The sequence below is a fragment of the Hippocampus bargibanti genome, linkage group LG18 (assembly GCF_051943395.1).
Source record: "Hippocampus bargibanti isolate YZ-2025 linkage group LG18, ASM5194339v1, whole genome shotgun sequence".
Lineage (NCBI taxonomy): Eukaryota > Metazoa > Chordata > Actinopteri > Syngnathiformes > Syngnathidae > Hippocampus > Hippocampus bargibanti.
The window spans coordinates 8,727,239-8,749,802 of NC_142751.1; the positions used below are offsets into that span (position 1 = coordinate 8,727,239).

A 22,564-nucleotide genomic window follows, 5' to 3' on the forward strand; every position below is an offset into this window, starting at 1 on the left:
ATTACTCAAAGAAAAATATATCTCTATATTTTAAAGTTAATTAAATAATTAAACTACAAATACATTAATATAAGTAACATAAACGCAACTACATTACACAGTAGAGGCTTTTAGAATCAATTGTTTCTAGATTGCAGTAAGTGGGAGTTTTTACCCCGTCTCCCCTCCGTGCCTTCCTCCCTCCAACAGGAAGTGATTTGCAGTGTTCAGCAAGCCTTTTGTTGAGAAGGTTTGCTCACATCAGTGAGTCATGCTCCAGCTCTGAGCTGGCAGCGGCTTGGCAGTGAGGCAGCAGCTTGTTTGATTCTGTCGCCATCACCTTCTCCATGGTTTGTGGATTTTCTGTTGTTTTTTTTGGGGAGGCTCAGAATCATCATCGTTGTTGTAAGCAGCAGCAGTAGCGGCAGCTGAAGCATCTCCGGTGGAAACCACAACAACGACCTCGCCATTCTCTTGTGCTTCGCTTCCATGGATTTCTGCAGTGTATTTTTGTCTTGACTGCATTGAAGTGGCGGATTAGACCGATCAGGAATCGAGAGAGGTGGCCTCGAGTTGCTCTGCCACCACCATCGTCGCCACTGCCGCCCCGTCTGCTGCTGCCATGTTACAGGAGAGGGCAATCATCACGGCAAGGATGTTGGCGGTGCATGTCGCTTGAGGCGCCGTGAAAGAGCAGAGGCAAAGGGTATGCTTCACCGCACCAAATACAACCGCTTCAGGAATGAGTCGGTGACGTCCGTCGATGACATCGTCCACGGCTTGTCCATGAACCCCAAGGTGTCGGCCAACCCTGAGACACCATTCACGCCCCCGGCCGACGTTCAGCCCTTGGCCGCCTCCAACACTCCCAGTGCCCCCCTTGCTGTCGTTGGTCACGACCACTCAGACGATGGCAGTACGCCCCTGTGCACTCTTATCAATAAGGTGACCAACCTGAAGTTCAGCAACTCCGCCAGCTTACTTGGCATCAAGGGTCTGCCCTCGGCGGTCAAGGACCTTGCAGTGACCAAGCTGCAGGGCGGCAGCGGTTCGGAGTCGAGCCTCGCAGTGGCGGCCCCAGGGGCGGCGGCCTGCTTGTCAACGCCCGAGCCTACCCTTGGCATGAGCAAGAAAAGCAGGCTGGACGAGCCTACATTCGGCGGTGAAGACCGGCACCCCGGCTCCAGTGGACCAGTGGGTAAACCTTTCCGAGGGTGGCTGCACTCCTGTGAGAAGATCTGTGGGCCAGGAGTGACGTACATCGTCAAGGTAGGCGGTGAATGTTGATCACTAACCATTTTCCCAAACCCATCATGTTTGACTGCTTACTTTGCGGCAAAATAAAGATGACACAATGAATTGGTCGCCACTCTTGACATAAAAATTTCACACTTGCATCCTCTGTGTTTCCAGTACTTTTCTGGTTTGCGTTGTGCAAGAGATGATGCCAGGTTACATTGGACCCCGTACTGTTTACCAGAAGTTGGAATGGCAAAATAAAATGTGATACAATATAAATGTTTTTTTCATTAGGACAAAAGAAAAATAAATTCCTAGGGTCAGTGTAACTGAGAGAATGAAATATAGATTTCCAATGAAAAATATGTTTCTTTGTTTGATATGAATACGTAGATATCACATCATCTGCTACACATATATCAATATAGAAGGACTGCGCAACACCAGTCCTTGAGGGCCCCTATCCAGAATGTTAAAGATACATATATGTTAAGTTTTAGAAATCATAAGTCGGGAGATTTTCGTACTCGCGACTCTGGTTCGTGTTAAAATAATGTGAGCGTTACCCAAGTGTAAATTAGAAGTAAATAAAACAAAAAAATGCATTCATTGTTTATACATTCAATCTGTATTAAAATCTATTTTGTTTTTTATATTTTCTTTGGTTTCACCTTACAATTGAACTGCCTGTATTGTGTCAATAGTTGCTTTAGAAAGTGAGTGTTGTGGTCAAAATCAGGAGTCTCCCTACCAAATCGTGAGACTTAACATGCATACATTACTAGCGCACCTGGTTGACTATCAGTATCAGCCATCATGTTAGGAAACCACCCTGGGCAAACGTTACATTTGCAGTCGCTCTCTGTATAGCGCTTTTATAACCATGCCAACATCTTTATTCCCTGTGGGCTGTGGCAGTATTACCTTAACAGCAGGGGTTGAAAAAATGCATCTGATGTCAACGGCAAGCATACATCATTTGAAAGGAGCACACATCGGCGCTGTGCTGTGAAAGTCATCATGCCAGCCATGAGTCACTGGCAGAACTGACATTGCTGATGTGCAAATGGAAAATATAACTTTTTATTTACATTTCAGGGAAACCTTCGTTTTAATGTGGATCAGTCAAAATAAAAGAACAGTGACATAATTTCACACAAAGTGTCTGTGTGCCGTGTCCCATTAAGGCCAGTCAGTGTCTATGAGTGCGTTGACCATTTTTGGCTTTTGGTCTGTGAGTTAAACGTCGCTTCAAATTAGCATCACATGGTCGCCCCCGCTCACCCATCATGTGCCATTTGTCCCAGTGGACATTGATCTCATCCGCATTCACATCAATGAATCCCTTTATGGGAGGCTTTCATAGCTCAGGACTCTGTGTGTTGAGATTATTTGACACATACATGAACAAATTTGTTCAAAGGCCAATGTTCTTATTGCAAGGCACACACAGACAATAAGCCATCCGGGCTCACACTCGCGCCGTGGGACAATTTTGAGTTTTCAATCAGTCTCTGCATACATATTTTTGGAATGTGGGAGGTACCCGGAGAAAACTCGCGCAGGCCCTGGGAGAACATGCAAAGGCCACACAGACCTGGAATAGAACATATGCACCTTTGGTGGACACGCTAACCACTCACTGGACTTGTCGATATGTTTAAAAAAAATAGGAATTTGTTGACGCGTGCCAGTGTATCATGAATTTTATAATAGAACACTTAAGCGGCAAGGGGCGGAGAAAATGTTTATTTACCGGCCGACAAATGCGCCGCTCATCATCAGCACAAAGTGTTCTTGGGTTGTTCTATCTGTGTGAGTAGGTGGCTCCTAATGAAGAGGATTACAGGAGGATCTTATGAGGCATTTTAATAACACTGCAGAATACATTATCCTGTATGTACTCCCCCCACACCCCAAACTGTGCTGCAACTTTGTTTCTTGATCGTGGCCGTGTTCTCTAAATATGGCTCTTCTGAAGTCTCCTGTCATTCTTTGAGGTTGCTCCAAATTTTGTAATATGGTTTATGCTGGCTCTCAGGTCCTCCATCGGCAACATCTATCACTAATACGTATAGTGGTTAAGCAACAGAACATATTTTATAGAAAATGCTTCTGGCCCATTAATATTCTTTGTAAAACAGTGAATTAAGTCAGTACTGAACATGCCACCTGGTGCTGCGAGACAACATTCTTACAACCACTGCGGACACTGTCCTCCTTCACACAGCTTCAACACCTTGAAATGTCATGTCTGTTCCATTTTAAACCACGGATAATCATGCAAAATAGCATGCTAATACGCTCGCTAACCGAGAAAATTTGTGATAGTTTTGTTACAAGTTTCTGTTATTTCTTTTCAGTATCTGGGTTGCATTGAAGTCCTGCGATCAATGAGGTCTTTGGATTTCACCACACGATCTCAAATAACAAGGTTCGTCCATGTTTTAATTTTATAACTTCTCATGGCTGTAAATTATGATGCGTCAACATTAACCGGCCCCAGATATTACTACATGTCCATAAGAGGGTGCCGTTGTCCAGGAAATAACTTGTGAATTGAATAAACTTAAGAAATACTGTCATTAAACTGATAGAATTTTTACTATGAACGTGTGGATTCATGATTCAGAAATTGCAATATTATTTACTATTTTTGCTAGCTTTCGGAGCTGTCCTACCTTAATGATGTCCATTTATTCTTGAAAAGTCCACCTTGAACGTGGCTTTATCTACAACCAAATTCCTTTCTTCTTCTCTTTCAACCATTGTGGGTTGACAAAACCGCGATTAAATCAACATAATAAATTTGCTAATGCAGCTCACTCCTCATACAGCGTGCTAGCTGTGGCCAGTATGCTGTTATCACTAGCGGCGAGTGATACTATAATTGGCTAGTGACTAGCCAATCATGGTTTGCGAAAACTCTGACGTTTCCAGCGCCTTCCAGCGCCTTCCAGCGCCTTCCAGCAGGCCTTGAGTTGCCAGCTCGAACTCTGATTGGTTAAAGCACAGGTTTTTATTTGACTAGAATATTATTGTATCTATTATTTTAATTATTATTATAGCTACTACAGCTACATAACATTAATGGTTGTTTCTCAATCCCTCCAGGGAGGCCATTAGCTTGGTTTGTGAGGCTGTTCCGCCGACCAAAGGAGCTCTGCGGAAGCGAAAGGTATGTAGGCAGGTACAAAGAGAGCAGGGCCGGGGTGTTTTAAAGAGATGGGTGAAAAAAAATGCAGAAAACAATGGAACGCAAAAAGTGAGACGATGTTGAAGGCATGAAAGGAGACAGCGAGGAAGAGCATAGGAAGGAGGAAGATATAAAGTCAGACGCTGAAGGCCCATAAGTAAGAGATTGATAAAATTAACTCTCAGGAGACAAAGAAGGCAGTTTGGAAGTAAAAAGATACTAGTCATACAATTGAGATGTCTGGAAATGAGGAACAGGCAAAGGGAAAGAAGTGCCACTGTGTGAGGTAAGGAATGGAACCCGTGAAAGGAAATCATGAAATAAGAAGCAGTAGAAAGCAAAAGGGCAAGCATGGAAAATTGGACAATCATCACGTACGCAAATGAATGATGGTGGGGAAAAACACAATGACATACTCATTTAGAGTCTATTTATGGCAACATGGCCCTTATTGATTATCTTCCTCATCCTTCCTGTCCGGAGAAGGGCGGATAAGACACCCTGATAATGACTGCAGAGAAATGATGCGACATTGCACCGTGTGTCCGCTTGTGCGAGTGTGAGTACAGGGGCATGACAGGCCATGCTGCATTCATTGTAGACGGCGGCACAATGACTCACTGGACACCCTTTCTGCGCTGGCTGGTCACCGTTCTGTAGTGCTAGTCCAAATGCCGGTGCATAGACACACGCACGCACGCACGCACACACACACACACACACACACACACACACACACACACACACACACACACACACACACACACACACACACATATATATATATATGGTATATATATATATATATATATATATATATATATATATATATATATATATATATATATATATATATATATATATATATATATATGGTATATATATATATATGGTATATATATATATATATATATATATGTGTGTGTGTGTGTGTGTGTGTGTGTGTGTGTGTGTGTGTGTGTGTGTGTGTGTGTGTATATATATATATATATATATATATATATATATATATATATATATATATATATATATACCATATATATATATATATGTGTGTGTGTGTGTGTGTGTGTGTGTGTGTGTGTGTGTGTGTGTGTGTGTGTGTGTGTGTGTGTGTGTGTGTGTGTGCGTGCGTGCGTGTGTGTGTGCGTGCGTGCGTCTATGCACCGGCATTTGGACTAGCACTACAGAACGGTGACCAGCCAGCGCAGAAAGGGTGTGTGTGTGTGTGTATGTGTATATGTGGAGAAAAACAGAGAGAGATTGTTGTTTCATGTTATTTCACATCAGTTCATATTATTTGGGTTGTAGATGAGCGCTTTCTCAATCATTTTTCTTTTCATTTCATCCAACCTTCAATTTAATATTATCAACAACAGTTCACAGTCACCCATTATAATCCATAGTGTGCCCCAGTGCAATGATTCCCAACCAGTATGTTCAATTTTTATTATTTTTTGAAGGTGTGGGTGTTGTGAGTTTTTTTAGGTAAAAAGTGTGCCTTGGCTCAATAGAAGTTTCAAAATAGTTGAATATTATTTAACAAATTTAGTGTTCTAATTGAATTCATATTGTCTGTCAGCCACCATCCAAAGCTCTGTCCAACATCCTGGGGAAGAGCAATCTGCAGTTTGCTGGCATGTCGATCAATTTGAACATCTCCACCAGTAGTCTCAACCTCATGACGCCGGACTGCAAACAAGTAAGCCGAAAAACATGACAGTGATGTTTATGCTCCTTTTAATTATCTGTGTGACAACATTTCCCCAAAATGACTGTCTGTGACATCACACATGCTTAGCATCATCTGTAATTTACATTCCAACATTTAAGTTGATTGCTAAACATTTGTGGTATAAATTCAAAAGTATTTAGCATGATCCCTGATCCTTGGAAAATTAAAACTTTCTTTTTGCTTCATCCATAGTCACCCGCGTTCTGTCAACCAAAGTAGCCTGAGGCCTCTTGTTTACAATATGAAAAAGTCTATACCTAGTGTACTGTTTTATTTTGCAGATCATCGCCAATCATCACATGCAGTCAATTTCCTTTGCATCTGGTGGAGACCCTGTAAGTATTTTTCTTGTACAGAAGTGTTGATGGATTTTTACAATACACTTAAAATTATTCTGTCCATTCTTCAGGACACAACGGACTTTGTCGCCTATGTGGCAAAGGATCCCGTGAACCGAAGAGGTATGGAAAAAAGGCCTATCACACATGTAGCACATTCATTTTATTATTATTATTATTATTGCAACTACTACCATATTTTCCGGTGTGGAAGGCTCCATTTGCCCCTGTAGAAGAAGTCATAATAATAATACTAATAATACATTTCATTTTAAGCGCCTTTCAAAGCTCGCAAGGAGTCACAGACAAGTAGTTCGTAACCCCAGCTTTTACCGTTGCGCTTTATATTGCGGCGTGTCTTATATTTGGAAAACGTTTATATATGTATACCGTATGTTATATTTGGAAAACCTTTTCATTTTTTGAAGGAGCGCCTTATAATACAGTGCGCCTTATATATGGAAAAAGTTTGAAAATACACCATTCATTGCGGTTGCGCCTTATACTTTGGAAAAGAAAGTATTTTTCTATAAAGTATTGATATTACTTTATTTATTTGTTTTTCTAATGTCTATCCCAAGCTTGTCACATCGTGGAGTGCTCGGATGGGCTGGCCCAGGACGTAATCGGCACGATTGGCCAGGCCTTCGACCTTCGCTTCCAGCAGTATATGCAGTGTCCTTCCAGCAGGCCTTCCACCATACATGACAGGTGAGTGCTTGATGTCAAAACCTTTTATTTTTTGATTAAATGTGAACAGTGCAATTCAAATTTTTGTATTTATCTTACCCGCGTCTCTTTTGTATATATAGATATAATAAGTACGATGTGTCCAATTCATCTGCAGTCTCGGGTCGTGCTCATCCGCACACATCTGACCTTTATACATCATCAAAAGCCAAATATCTGTGCACACAGAAGAGAGCGCTTGGAGAATACAGTGACACCTCGGCTTACGAACACCTTACCTTACGAACTTTTCGGTTTACGAACGTCAAATTTATGAAAATTAAACCTTGGAATACGCACTACTTTTCGCGATACACACCCACCACGGCTCGCGGAGTGATCTTCGGATTTGGCGGAGTGATCTTCGGATCTTCGGCGGAAGCACACGACCGAACAGCGCTCCAGCCGGCGCACCTTTCCACACCCCCTCTCTCTGAATTCACACGTCGATTGCCTTCTAGGAGTTATTTGCAGATAATTTTGCTATTATGGGACCGAAAAAGGCCGCACCACAAGCTTGTGTTCAGCTGAAGAAGATACAAAATAAAATCACAGTCGAGGAGAAGGAGATCATTGAGAAACACGAACGAGGTGTGCGTTTGTGGCGTCACATGTTGATAAAACATGTGACGCATGTGAAACATGTGAAACTTGTTAGCCGCGATCGCGTAAGTTTGTTGCTTTCCGGGATCGCGAGTGTGCCATTTTATTTTGCCTAGTTTGACAGGCTGGCCGGATCGCAGCCGCCCGCCTTCTTTTGTCGCGTTTTATTCCTGTCCGTGGAATCATTGGACTCGCGCATTTTGTTGTAATAAAATCTCTGTCAGCACCTACAGGACTCGAGAGGATTTGATTTCCCTTCAAGAGGACAAGCAGAAGCAGGACATTCGGGAGTTGACGTGCAGGCTTTTATTGAATAGTTCCATCCAGGCTATGAGAATCATCAACATGATGAATGATAATGTGATGCCCCAGTTTCGTAAGATCTTACAAGTCAGAAAGCAACAGGCGTCAATTTAGAGCCATCAACGACCATCACAAATGTAAATAAAGTGACTTTATTATACATTGCAGTGTATTTCTTTATAGTAACTCTATAGTAACTTCAGTGAACACTGAACTATATGACGTGCTTTGTGTGCGTGCTTGCCACTTCAATGACAGAGTACATAAAAATATATACCCTGGCAATGGAGTGAACACATTTTTGCACATTGTCTGGCAGTGAATGAGTTAAGAATAGTATGAATTGATACAAATGTGTTGTCTCATGCAGGGTCTTCAACGTGGAGGAGTTGCCATGGACCGAGGATGAGGAAGAGTCTGCAGAACATCCTTACTACAACCACGTCCCTGGGAAAATGCCGCCCCCCGGAGGCTTCATCGACACACGGTTGACCAATCCAAACCCGCATTCAGATGGAATCCAAGTGCGTTACGGTGCCTTAAAACCAATGACAGACCAACAGTTGCGAACATATCAAATTCTGATTGTCTGCCTTTAGATGGGCACAAACTCTGTGGATCAGAACTATTACCAAGGGCGGCATTGTGGAGAAAACTGGACAGAAGAGAGAAAGTCTATCTTCGTACAACAAGGTAGTTAGAAAATATTTATTTTCTTAGCGTTTGCTTTTTAAGTTCACATCTTTATACTAAAGGGATAAAATGGATAGCTTGTCCAGTAAAATTGGGCTTGTATTTTGTGTAATTTTTCATTTCTTTTAGCCAATGGACAAAATGATGTAGGGCTGCTCCGATTGGCCAATTGGATTGGGGAATTTGACTTCTGCGCTTTGGTTAGTTGTTAGCACGACTGAATCAAATCTCCAATTATCCTGGCTGAAAGGGCAAAACATTCTGATAAAGAATTAAAAAAAAATGTGATTAGAGTCATCTTGAAATTATATATTTGTTTCATTTTTTGTTTGTGAATGCAAAAGCATTGCATTTCTATTTTACCATTGCTATGACTGTTCCTCTCCAGGGTCCTTGGATCAAAACAGTGAGCGCAAAGGTCCAGTGACAAAAGCGGGTGAGATGCCCACATACATGAACACCCAACAAATCGATGAGCAGGTCCTGGCGGCTTTACAGATCGAAGCGGAGCACGTGACCAAGGGCATGGCGGCCATGGCAAGGGAGAACCCTCCAACTGATCTCTTTGACATGAGTAAGCCCTTCTTGGTATTTAATGGTTACACAATATCTGAGAAGGACTTTTTATACATTTTTGGGCCTCCATATCCCATCAACTCACAGCTCTTGTGGCAGAGAATACCATCTTTACTTGAAAAGTCTGCTTCATGTGACGACAACATATATACATATACAAGAAAGAGCTCTCTAGCTGTTTATTTGAACAGCCTTACAAGTGTATATGAACCTAGCACACCTTTGCATTAACTCATTCGCTGCCATCCCCGAATTTATTGAAAATATGACATGGAGCGGCATTCCCGAATTTGTTCGGGTTTTGTTTTTTCTTGCGGGGGGGATAAATCGCTGGCTAGTCCTCTGGCAGTGTTTTTTTTTTGCCGTTACGCAAGAGGGCAGCATTTGCCTTTTGTACAGCCACCCCGACTTGTACCTCATGTTACTCCAGAACCAAATAAGCTAGGAATGAACTTTTTTTTTAGATGAAAGAGGAGAGTCGAAGGTTTGTAACACTGTTTTGAATGTCTATGTATTCCTAAAACTCAATGTTCTGTGGGTCTTCCAATTTGAGTGAAAATGACAAAAACTTTTTTTCACACAGTTTTTCACATCGTCTGGCAGTGAATGAGTTAATCAGTAACCCAGCCATTAAGTAGCACTGTTTCAACAAATTTGGCGAGGACATCACTCCCTTTTATGTAATATTGCTGTTTTTTTATTCAAGAATACAACACCAATTGATGAATAAACAGTAATTGGGAGGATATGATTAAGCACAAATTATTTGAATATAATTTCCAATTTGATTAGACTCGATCGATTGGGTGACAGTCATACGGTTTTTGGGCCAAAGTAAAATTTGTCCCACGTAAACCAATTTGTTTGTGCACTGGGATGTTTTTGAACCAAGGCTCTATTCAAACTGAATTTCTCCATCTCCCCCTCCACTGCACTCATCTGACTAACTGCATGTACCGTAATCCCTCGTTTTTCACGGTTAATGGGGACGAGAATGACCCGCAATAGACAAAAATCCGCGAAGTATAGTTATATAAGAATAAGGCACGTGATTAAAAAAGACGGGGGTGCTGGGCGTGCCTGAGAAGATGCGGAGTCAATCCACATGGCTGTAAACCATGAGATATTATGCTGTCATTGGGTGACATCAGCGCTGGGAACCAATCAAGCTACAGACATGTACAAAACCTCTGAGTCATTCAACATTTTTTTTAATTCTGAACGTTTTTTGTCCCTGAAAAAAAATCCCCAATGCACTGAAACCGCGATGAGTGAACCGCGAAGTAGCGAGGGATCGCTGTACCTCAAATTGTGGCTGGCAACACAAAGCAAAAAAATGAAATATTTACTACAAATTGATATTACAATTATCGGAAGTCAATTTCCCACAATATGCACCCTTTAAAGGCCCTGCGTACTGTATTAACGATTGAAAAAAATGTAAAGACTATTCCTTTGAATATGGAGCAGAACCTTTCGAGGATGCCCTCCAGGCGCAGCCGCAAGCACCCTCGCAAGTCTCCGCCCTGCACAAGGCGACGTCGGTGGACAACTCCAGCCCGCTGCTGGCCCGCTCCATTGCTTTCCGGGCACAAGAAGAACTGGAGGGTCAGGCGTGGTACCGTGGGAAGATGAGCCGGCGTGCTGCCGAAAAGCTGCTGCATGACGACGGCGACTTTCTGGTACGCAAGAGTGCCACTAACCCGGGCTCTTACGTACTGACTGGCATGCACAACGGGATCGCCAAGCATCTTTTACTAGTGGACCCTGAAGGCACGGTGAGGCTCAATCCCCAAGCCCAAAAATACATTTATCCTTATCACATCATGTAGTTTTTACACTCGAATGAGAGCGATGATAGAGTCTTCCATTAGCTAAACGTGCATGTTTTTAGAATGAGTCAGAAAACTGGACCACCCGGAGAAAGGAGTGATTATAACGGTAGGAAAACGGCAATTCCACATCGTAGGGCTTATGCCAAAACTTGAAGGTGGCGATTGTGCAAACCACTCACTATTGTGGAGCTTTCCACTAAAACAAAATCTCTCTTTCTATTTTAAAGGTTCGGACAAAAGATAACGTGTTTGACAGCATTAGCCACCTGATTGGCCATCACCGTGACAACAATCTGCCAATTGTGTCAGCCGGGAGTGAACTGTGCCTGCTGCAGCCAGTCGTATGGAAGCAATGACCCTGCGCCTGCCAGCTCCCCTGTGAAAACGGAAAGATCAAAATGTTCCTTCGTGCCGTCTCAGAAACTTGAAGCGTGAGGAAAGCTGCTAAAAAAAGAATTCTAGCGATCGGTGATGCAGAAAAAAAGAGAGTATTTATTATAGAACTGATATTTTATCGTGACCACTGAAATGCTATATTTTTGCGAAGACACAGTATAGGACACCCATGATATATTGATTTGATGTTTCAAACTATATGATACTGTAGTTCAGATAAATCAAGCCTTGATAAGGTGTGGACCAGAGTATTTTAATTACAAAAGCTACAAATGTTACTTTGTCTGCCAAGCACAACCACATTTTTACTGATAAACAAAGAAAATGCCAGCGCCCAAAACACAAAAGCTGTTTTAAAAGGAGGAAAAATGCCGCTTTGTAGTCATTGGAATGCAAGCATGTCACTCAAATTATTGCATAAAGAATACATTCTAAAATTCCATTCAACGAAAGAAGCCACACTGAAAAGAAAAAAAATAAGAGAAAAAAGATGGGAAAACTTTATGAAGTCATACAACTTCCAGAAAATAACTAAAGAAAGTTGTAATATTACTAACTGACATTAGTTTCTCCTGAAATTCAAAACGTTTCTTTAATATTGTGAGATTATAGTCATAATAGTAGGAATTTATGTGATATGCATTTAAAAAAAAATCAATGTGTTATCAATTATTGTTTCAATTTGTTTCTGTAAAATTATTATATATATATATATATATATATATATATATATATATATATATATATATATATATATATATATATATATATATATATATATATATAGAGAGAGAGAGAGAGAGATCGGGGTTTGATGAGAATGAAACACTTTATTCTCTCCATACTCATCTGTTATTCTTATTACATACAAATATGGCTCTAGTCTCATTTACAAAGTGTTCCAATGTGTAACCAAATAAATGATTCAAACAACTAACAACATCAAAGACACAAACAGCCAAAATGTCACATTGCTAACGTGACCAATTTTGAGGGAACTGACGGTAGACGTCCAGTATGAGGGAAGGACTGAGAATGTGGGCCCGGAAAGACGGAATGTTCCATGTAGCCATAACCCTGCCAGTCAAGTAAATACTGAAAACCCCAACCATGGCGACCTTACATCCAAAATCCAGTGGACAGTGTAGGTGGGGTGACCATCAATAAAAGGTGGTGGAGGATGGGGCTAGACTGCTAGAGGGACTTACTTTCAGAGAGATAAATAATAAGCCAAGTGGACGTGGAGGTTTTGACTAAAGCCAATCTGTGCCTCATATGTCCTAATGATCTCGTCACCTCAGTCTGCTGCGTCCACAACTGGTCAAAACAGGAATTTGGACCCAGAAGCAGACATGACATGGAAGTTGCAAAGTCAAAGCTTTTATCAACAAAAAATTGCAGTTAAAAAATTGAGAGCAGGGCTGGAAACAACAAACCCAAAACAAACTAAAAGATCCACGACACAAACAGCCGAACTATCACACCCCCAACAATTGATTTTTATGAATACTGTAATTATAATTCCACCTTTTTTTGCAAATTAAGAGCACACAATTTGATAGCAATCTTTGAAGCAGGCCCCCTTACGATTTTGGTCTTGTAAAATTATGTAACTTATTTGTAATTTAATTGTAGTTTTTCTGACTTAAACAGTCATTAATTAGAATCAGAATCAGAATCAGAATCAGAATCAGAATACCTTTATTCGTCCCGCAATGGGGAAATTTGCAGTCCACAGCAGCAATAGAAGAGGGATGGGGTTGGGGTGGGAGTGAAAGGATAGAAAACAAGATATTCTAAGCACAACAAATTACCTTTTATTCTCAGATTTGGCCGAGTTAGTTTTTACTTTCCCCTCTGAATTTTTTTTTTTTTTCAATGCTCGACTTTGCCTCTCGCATGACTTCTTAAAAAAATCATGCCATCGATGCCAATTATGTGTGTGTGCTCACACTTTAAAATGTAAAATTTCATTTGCATGATTTAGGTTATTTTCTAGGTGTTACTGACTGGTTCTGTGAGGGGACACTTTGATCACATTGTTTTGACCTCAACTAAATTGTGACAATTTTAATGATCACACATTAATAGCACAATGACAGCTTTGGGTGAGACGTCACTTGCTATCATCCCAAAGACAGAAAACCACAAACAAACTAAACAGATCCTCCACTCGGTGTCAGCACAGTCTATCAACACGACTGTGGTGTCATTTACTCACAAGACTCGCAAAAAATGGATTATTCCTTAACCGCTGTTACTACTCATAGGAAATGGGGTTGTGCTCATGTGCAGTCCAACCAAACTCAGCATGCGTTTCAGTGGATTTTGACGAGACCGATGCAATGTAATTAATGCCTGTATTTTTGCTGCAAGGTGAGAGAGTGTACAGTACGTTTCAGACATTTGTTTCAGAACACTCCCGTTCAACAGAATTGGTTGCTGTTGGCAAAGTCTTGTATCAAATTTAGAATCAAAATTTTGGGGGAGAAATAGTCAAACTTGGGCACTTTGCTTTACTGACAATTCATATATATATATTTATTTTATTGAAATTTTATTTGTTAACTCCGATTTGAATCTTTTTTTAATTGAAAAGTAGACAAATATATGTTTAAATACATTTGGCTACAGTCATTAATAACAAATAAATAGGAGCTATCAATAGTTTGCCCCCCCTCCCCGTTCAAATGCCAGTTGTTTGTATCTCAAACACAAGACCAAAAATAAATCCTTTCAAAACTTCTTCCACCGTTAATGCAACCTATGACCTCAACAACTAGATTGACAACAAACATCTTTTTGAGACAAACGTTTAAAATAAACCACTGATGGAATATGACTGTACAAATGTTGCATGCTCTCAGAAAACGGGACATGGTGTGTGTTAAAAAGATTCTCCCAAACACGTGTGGTGTTTAATAATGTATTTTACTGCAATTAAAAACCAGGGTTGAGTTTTCTGGCCATGATTTCAAGAGTTGTTGCAAACACATTAGCAAAACAACACTTAACCTACAGTAGTCAGACTTGGAATTTCCTTACAAGAATCTTTTTGTTCGGTTAATTTTGAAATATGCGAAGGAAATTGGTAACAGAACATGCCTTGAATAACACGCTCACACTATGTGTGAGTGAGTCACACTCTATATATGTATATGTATATATATCTATATATGTATGTGTATATATGTGTGTATGTATGTATACATACATGCATACATATTTATATATGTATGTATGTATATTTATATATGTATACGTGTGTGTGTGTATGTATGTACAGATTATCTACATATGCGCTAAAAACTAGTCAAAAGCCAGTTTTATGTATTATTTTCATTTCTATTTCATTTTTTTTTAATTCAATGTATTATTTTTATAAGACTTTAGTGTTTTCTTTCTATTTTAATTCCATTTTCATTCTTTTCTGTTTTTTTTTTAAACTACTGGTATGTTCATTGGGACTCCCCAAAAATAATAGTGATTTTTTTTATGTAATCTAAATGTACCATCTTGAAACATTTTTTGACAGAAAAGGAGTGCATGACCACCTTGTGAGGTGAATCTTATTTGGGACCTCTGCAGGCCTCAAGAGGTAATAGCCGCTGTTTTTCCTCTTCACGTGCTCTTGAAAGTCATATTCACTTCCAGAATGTGGCTTCGTGTTTTTAAACTTAATAAAATTAATTTGTTTCAAAATAATAATTTTTAAGTTGACTGTATCCATAAAAATGTCGTTATTAAGGTTACAGTATTTACAACTACCAGCAGGAGGCAGCCTTGCACCAATAGTCATCGCTTCCCAAACGTGATGCTGTTGAGCTGCACAGTCACAATGAATGCAGAACAAGTATCATAAATAAACTGATAGTTTCAAATAGTCATGACAATAACGTTACATTTCAATTACAATTATTGTAACATACTGACGGTGGTTCATTGAGTTGTCATCCATGCAAGATTTCATTTAAACTAGTTCAGGCAAGGTCGCGATTTGGCCGTGTACACTGCACAATTACATTCATATTTGACTTTAATCCAGTTCATTGATAGACTTAGTCAGGCTAAGATGTCCCACTCTTTCCTTTTTTTGCCCTCCTTTGTTGAGTCAGTGGTGTATTGTGGGGTCATTATCTTGTTTCATTATGATGCTTGTATTGATTAGTTTGGGTGCTTTTTTGTGTAAATTGTCTGACAAAACTTATTTGGCTCAAGAATGTATTATGCTGCGACCACCAGGAATGACATCATCAATGAAGACTTTGAAAGAACTATACAAGCCACACCACAAGTTGCAAGCCACACATCAGAAAAAAGGGAAAAAATCACAAGGCCACAGTAAAGTTTCCAACAAAAACAAAAGTACAGAGATGAAGTTTCGGAACAAAATATTATGGATGAATGAGACCAAGATTACCCTCTACCAAAGTGATGGAGAGACCAAACTGGAGAAAGTAAGGATCTGCTTATCTGAAACACACATGAAGAATTCTGGAGGTAACATCATGGCTTGGGATGGCTTTGGAACAGGTTAGTCTTTATCGATAATGTAACTCAGGATGGTAGCAGCAGAAGGATTTCTGAAGTCCTCTTCGTCTGGCAATTTATAAAGTGCACTAAAAAGCTTCATCACTTAAAGGACAACCGACACCACTGTTTTGTTTGCTAACTGACATCAGAAAAACGTTTTATAGCATCTAAAATACCCAAAACACGCAGGATGATATTTTTAATCAAATGCAAAACACCAATAAAAATGACTTGTGTCCAAAAACTACTTCAAATTGAACCCGGAAGTGACCAGTTTCAGAAGGTCCCGCCCCCTTGTTCGTGATGTCACGTCTTGCCAAGTCGTCTTGCCTTGCTCGAGAATCAAAACAATGGCTTCAGATTCGGAGAAGATGCTTTCTTGTTACTCATCCAGTTATGAATATGATTCAAATAGTTCTGTAGAGAAAAGCATCACTGTTTGCAATTGATTAAAGAAGTCTTTCAGGGCTCTTTATTTTAAAGCATCAGGACTGATGTGTCGCACCAAGAACATGCAGAAGATGGCGCCCAAGCTCCGTTGGAGATGGGCTGATTTGTCTGCTGGGAATTTGTGTCAGCGAATATCAAATAGTTTTCTTGGTACAACACACAACAATTCCCCTTCGCGTTATTTATGTGTTTTCCTTCTCATTCCGCCATCAACACGGGAAGTTTTCAGACCAAACAAAGTACTGCAAAATGCATTGTGTATCCTTCCGTGACGTCAGTAATCGTCCCCAACTCAAAAACAAGACTTCCTGAATATTCAGCCCGAGTCTTAAAACGTAAAATATAGCTATATGCGGTGGAATATTTGTCAAATACGCTCAGTAGAAGTCATTTGAAGCGATTTTACAAATTATGGACACAACTTGTCCGAAGGCGTCGGTTGTCCTTTAACAAGACATTCCCCCCAATAAAACAACAAAATACTTAATTCGGTGTAAAAGGTGGTGGTTCTGAGACTGTTCATGTTTATGACTGGACTTGGTAAGGGGATGGGGGTCTGTATATCTATTGCTTCCAAAACAGTCCCAATTGAATTCATATCACCTCGTTATCCACCTCGGATTCAAATTAGATTTGAATCTGAGGTTCTGAAAGCATTGCATGCACTTTCCCCACTACTTTAAAGTGACTCGCAAAGACCGGCTATATTCGATCAATCCCGTCTACTTTGCAGTCACATGAGCTATAGTCACTTTTTAATTCACTAAAACTAAGGCCTAATACAGATCTAATTTTTTTCCCCAGTGTTCTGATTTGATTGCACACATTTTTTCCCTCATTGGTAACCTCGTTGGTAATCAATGATAGACTATATCAACCCATTTAAACTGCAATCAAATGACTTATGTATCCACAAAATCAAACCCTTATTTACATCATAGAGTACAAATGGAAAGTTACTAAGATTGCACAACTGTCCATGCTTTTATATTCCTATTTATTATTTTGCTTTGTGTTCACTTATGTGAAGCGCTTTCTTACAGCTGCAACTGTTCTGAAAGCGCTATATAAATTAAGATGTATTGTATCTGTATTTGTATTGTATTGTATTGTATTGTATTGTATTGTTTTGATGTCAGATTAGAGAGAGATATGTATAGATATATCTCTATCAATAGATATGCGTACATATAAATATATTGGGAGTTAGGAATAAGAATTGGGTCATTTTAACCATCATTGCAAACCTTCAGCAATCAATGTTTTATCAGAGTGCCCCAAACCAGTTCTGAACTCAGAAAAGATCACATTTTCTATGGTCCCAGATTTAGCTGATACATTGCTTAGCCTGATTTGGCCTTTGATATGTCTCACAGTCAAGGAGGTCATTCATAGAAATTGTATGTCACTTGGTGGGACACAACTGCAGCCTCTGTTGAGAAGTCCGCCCTGGTCAATGTCTCTCACTCGGTCGCGTCATTTTGAAGGAAGTTTTCAGCATCAGCACCACTCGGCCCCACAACCACCGACACTTTCCCAAGTCCAGAGTCCACCTCCATATCCGGCCCCGCCTGCCTGCTGCCCGGCTGGTTGTGATTGTTTTGGCTACTCCACGACTTGCTCCGGCTACGACTAACCTCCAGGCATTGCCTATTCCCGCTCCCTGCTGTCGACATTTTTCCTCGATAACAAAGACAGCAAGCCAAGCCCAGGAAGGCCCGTCTCATTTCTCGGCTGGCCAGCGTGTAGATGACAGGATTCATGGCTGAATTGAGAACCGCTAACCCGATGAACCAATCGGCCTTGTAAAGGATAGGGCAGCGGCGGCGTTGCTCGCACGCCACGTCCACCAGGAGCAGCACAAAGATGGGAGTCCAACAGGCGATGAAAACGCCCACTACGATGATGACGGTGCGCAGCAGCGACATGGCATGCTCTGAATTGCTGTGCTTGCTCACCTTGCGACTGCTGGACTTGACCAAGATGTAGATGCGGGCGTAAAGCACCGATATGGCCAGGAGCAGCACCATGAAGATGGTGATACAGAAGGCCACATACTTCTTGGAGTACAGAGGCAGCACAGTGGAGCAATCAGGGAGGTTTCCCAGGCAGTTCCATCCGAGGATGGGAAGCGCCCCAAAGGAGATGGCGATTAACCAGCATGTGCCGATGAGTAGGAAAACCCGGTAGTTCTTGTTGCCGTCGTAGGGCCTCATTTTGATCATGGTCAAGTGCCGCTCGATAGCTATGGCCAGGAGACTGAAGATGGAGGCACCCAATGCGACGAACATGCTGCCTTCCCGTACGAACCACAAGACCGGCGACAAGTGCAGTGTCCTTTCACCAGATAGGAGCAGGTTGACCAGGTAGGCCACACCGGCGAGCATGTCACAAAGGGCCAAGTTGCCAATGAAGAAGTACATGCGGTTGTGGAAACGTTGGTTCCGCCAGATGGCCACCAGCACCGTCAGGTTCTCCAACACGATGAAGCCGCACACCGCCAGGAACAAGCGGGTCTTAATGTCCGGGGTATCCGTCCCGACATCAGCGTTCACGCTGGGCCGGTGGTCCAGCTTGCCCGTGTAGTTGTAGTGCAGGTAGATGTGAGGATCGATCATTTTTGAGTCAGAGGGGATCGGCGGTCTGCTGCAGCTCCTCTATGGAGAGTACACGCCAGAAGAAGTGATATCTCCACTCCGATACATTTTCCCACTTCCTGTTTGCTCAATGCATGCAGCAAGCTTTGAAGGTTTGGCATATAGCCAGACCAAAATGTAAATGAAAAACAGATCGACGTACTTGAGGAGACTCACCAAGAAGACTTTTGAGGCTTCAGTCGATCCAAATATGAAGTGCAAACATGTCATTTAGATATAGTTTCACTTGGATCCAAAGTTCTCATCGACAAACTTCCCCGATTTCTTCTTGCTCTGCACAGCGCACACCATCGTCAGTCTATTTTTTTCCTCCTCCAAATCCAAGAGTTGTCGTGGTGGGCTGGAAGTCACACCCTTCTTCCCTATGCCCTCCCTTCCTCATCCCGCCACTTATCTCCTCCCTCCTCCCTTTAGTGCATACGTTGAGGTTTGCTTTCATTCATCGGCAATATCCAGCGCAGTCTACAGCCATGTTTTTATGAAATATATGTGTCCACGTGCATGTCTTTCTTAAAGCTTATACGGCAGGCCTTACATTCATGTATGGATCATCTATCTAATCAATACAATCCATGCATCCACCCAACCGTCTATTTAGGTATCGCATATCCCTCTATAGTCCCTCATCTATTATTCATCCATTCATGCGTTCATATGTCCATGAAGTGCCCATAAATCCTTCCCAATCCGTCCTTTTATATGTTCACTGGTCCATTTTGTATCCTTCTTTATCATCCATCCATTATTCGTCATCCAACCACAGCTCTGCCCATACCTCCGTTATCCATCCATCATCTCCGATCTATCTTCATCCCTCGTTCAAGCCATGAGTGCATTGAATTGTAATACCCGTGAATCGAGCTGAATTGACTTTTCCTAAACGTACTGCTTTTGAATCGTATCATAGTCTTTGTATCGGGACATATATCGAATTGTCATTTAGTGGACAAATGTATTATCGATTTTCAGCATCAAACATCCGTCTAGCCATGATGCCTTTCAACCAATGGATTCATCATCTATGAATCACGCAGTCATCCATCCATGTCGTCTTATCCATCCTGTGGAGGGACCAGGGACGAACGGGAGTCTTTCATGACCAAAGAAACCGAGCTTACATGCAAGTCAAAGTGAGGTGAGTGACATTCCAACATAAATTAGGACCAATATGTAATCAATATTTGATTAAGATTAGATTAGATAAACCTTCATTTGTCTCACAGTGGAGAAATTTACATTTAACAACAACAAAACAAAATACAAGAGCTGCTGTAAAGGCTGCCACTCTCGCGACCCCATCTTAAAGTCAAAAACAAAAAAAATAACAAAACAACAAATAATGTGACACAAGACTTGGACAGTCTTCAATCTTTAGCAATTTCTACACCCTCTTTGTTGTATGAAGCAGTTCTAGATTAAAGAGGAGAGGATTATAGCGTCCTTTTCACCAGTGGATCAGGGACATCATGGTAAAATGTCCACATCTGCTACAAGCTAAATTTTGAAAGCGAACGCAAAGCTGTGGCATCCATTGACGAAAAGAGATTACCTAACATCTCCTGTCCCACGTAAATCCGCTTCAATGCCAAGCTGTGACAGTTCCATATACGCATCGGCGCTCTGTGCTAATGCTTCTTTCTTCTCATTGCATCTTGGACTTCAGCACATTTAAATCAAGTGACACTTTGTTTTTACTCTCTCTCCACAGTCTTTACTTCTTTACTACAACTGGATGGATGCTCCATTTTCCAACACCAACTTGGACCAACATCTAAACATGTAAGTCTTAATTATATCAAACATTTTCTTTATGCTCCACTATTTTGTCTTTATTTTTTGCTCGGTATGTTCCTGTGACCTGAATGACTTCCTGCTCACAGACACTCCCACACACAAAGACACACCCCGGGCAAATTTTGAGAGAAGGGAGTTACAGGGTGAGCTCATCCGCTGTTTCTGCTCCTCCTGACCTGACCGCATGTCCAGGAAGGATGGGCAGAACCAAAGTGGATGATGATTCTGATGATGCCACGTATAGTTACTGTTTTTCCAGTGTGTAAGGCACACCGTAAATCCTTCATTTTCTTCCAAAGATGACCTTGCACCTTATACACAGGTGAACCTTATATGTGAAGTAATATTGAGCCACAACATGTCTAACAACTAGTGTTAGCAGCCACTGACTCCATTTCCCCCTGTAGAAAAAGTAGTGCGTAACCTCAGCCTCTAATGTAGCGCCTTATAATGTGGTGTTCCGCACATTTGGAAATGTTTTATATATTTATACAGTATGTATATGGAAACGTTTTCATTCATTGAATGTGTGCCTTATAGTCCAGTGCACCTTATATATGGAAAAAGTTCCAAGATACACCATTAATTGTTGGTGCGCCTTATACTCCACTGCACCTTATACACAGGAAAATACAGTAGCTTTAAATATGCTAATGCAAAGAGATACCGGTTCGATCCCTGCTTTGGAAATACATGCAGTAACTCAATTTGCTCAATGGACATTGAGTGATAGCTTAATATTAAACTGTATATTATATTTTTAGTTTTGATAACATTAAGTTACCCTGATAAGAAAAAAATATATCAACATGCGACACTTGAACTCAAGTCAAGTGACAAAGACAGTACTAATCCCGTACTGTATAAATCACTGCAACTTAGTTTATATATTTCTATATTTATTTGGAAAACTCATTTATTGAAGATGCGTCTCATAGTCCAGTGCGTCTCATATATGGACAAAGTTTGACAATACACCATTCATTGGGGGGCGCCTTATAGTCCGGTGTGCCTTATACACCGGAAAATACGGTAATCAAGCTAAACAAAGTACTGTACATAGAAAACATCAACAGGAATTTTTTTCAATATTCACTCACGCACAACTTACATATATCCTACGTACATATATACAGATACACTGCTACAAAAAAAAAAACACAGGTAACCTCCAGCTAGCCTTGGCGGAGGTCTGCTGAGCACTGTTGTAGTTCAGTGTTATATTCTAGCTGTTTCCCCAAAGAAAACCCACTTTCGCCCCCCATGTGGGAGCCAATCCTGGAATTCTAGAATGTGGTTATGAACCAAGAAGTTTTGTGTGCATCATTAGCATTGTCAAATCAAAAGCAGTCACTGGGAATGAGCAAGAAACTTTTGGAGTGCAAATCTGGTAGCGATCATGGAGGGGAATTAATTGGTACGGTTGGGGAAAAATCCAGAGGCTTTTTCAGCAAAAAAAGACAGCCGTGTGGGGCGCGCATCTGCATTTATATCGAGGACGGTCCAAG

The 22,564-nt window shown here is 41.0% G+C and overlaps 2 protein-coding genes across 4 annotated transcripts; one reads left to right on the forward strand and one right to left on the reverse strand.

Moving 5' to 3' along the window:
• Positions 1–677: 677 nt before the first annotated feature.
• shc3 (SHC (Src homology 2 domain containing) transforming protein 3) lies at positions 678–12,302 on the forward strand. 2 transcript variants are annotated; one of them, XM_089020220.1, is made up of 12 exons: positions 678–1,248; positions 3,582–3,652; positions 4,333–4,396; positions 5,997–6,116; positions 6,431–6,484; positions 6,559–6,610; positions 7,069–7,198; positions 8,493–8,646; positions 8,722–8,815; positions 9,204–9,389; positions 10,862–11,073; positions 11,454–12,302. In XM_089020220.1, exons 1-12 carry the CDS (start codon positions 688–690, stop codon positions 11,580–11,582), a joined length of 1,827 nt encoding a protein of 608 aa, XP_088876346.1. In that variant the 5' UTR covers positions 678–687; the 3' UTR covers positions 11,583–12,302. The 2 variants fall into 2 exon arrangements, with proteins under 2 accessions (XP_088876346.1, XP_088876345.1); XM_089020219.1 differs by having other exon boundaries at positions 10,862–11,169; positions 11,454–12,300.
• A 112-nt stretch (positions 12,303–12,414) lies between these two features.
• s1pr3b (sphingosine-1-phosphate receptor 3b) lies at positions 12,415–19,644 on the reverse strand. Of its 2 annotated transcripts, none has more exons than XM_089020821.1 (2): positions 19,419–19,644; positions 12,415–19,262 (listed from the first exon to the last, which is right to left on the reverse strand). In XM_089020821.1, exons 1-2 carry the CDS (start codon positions 19,470–19,472, stop codon positions 18,069–18,071), a joined length of 1,248 nt encoding a protein of 415 aa, XP_088876947.1. In that variant the 5' UTR covers positions 19,473–19,644; the 3' UTR covers positions 12,415–18,068. The 2 variants fall into 2 exon arrangements, with proteins under 2 accessions (XP_088876947.1, XP_088876948.1); XM_089020822.1 differs by having other exon boundaries at positions 19,405–19,644.
• Between the last annotated feature and the right edge of the window lie 2,920 nt (positions 19,645–22,564).

Coding starts and splice junctions, on each gene's coding strand:
- s1pr3b (XM_089020821.1), bottom strand. CDS start 19,472: ATGACATGTTTGCACTTCATATTTGGATCGACTGAAGCCTCAAAAGTC. Junction 19,263..19,418: donor AAGCCTCAAAAGTCTTCTTG/GTGAGTCTCCTC, acceptor TACTCTCCATAG/AGGAGCTGCAGCAGACCGCC.
- shc3 (XM_089020219.1), top strand. CDS start 688: ATGCTTCACCGCACCAAATACAACCGCTTCAGGAATGAGTCGGTGACG. Junction 6,117..6,430: donor TGACGCCGGACTGCAAACAA/GTAAGCCGAAAA, acceptor TTTATTTTGCAG/ATCATCGCCAATCATCACAT. Junction 8,647..8,721: donor CGCATTCAGATGGAATCCAA/GTGCGTTACGGT, acceptor GTCTGCCTTTAG/ATGGGCACAAACTCTGTGGA.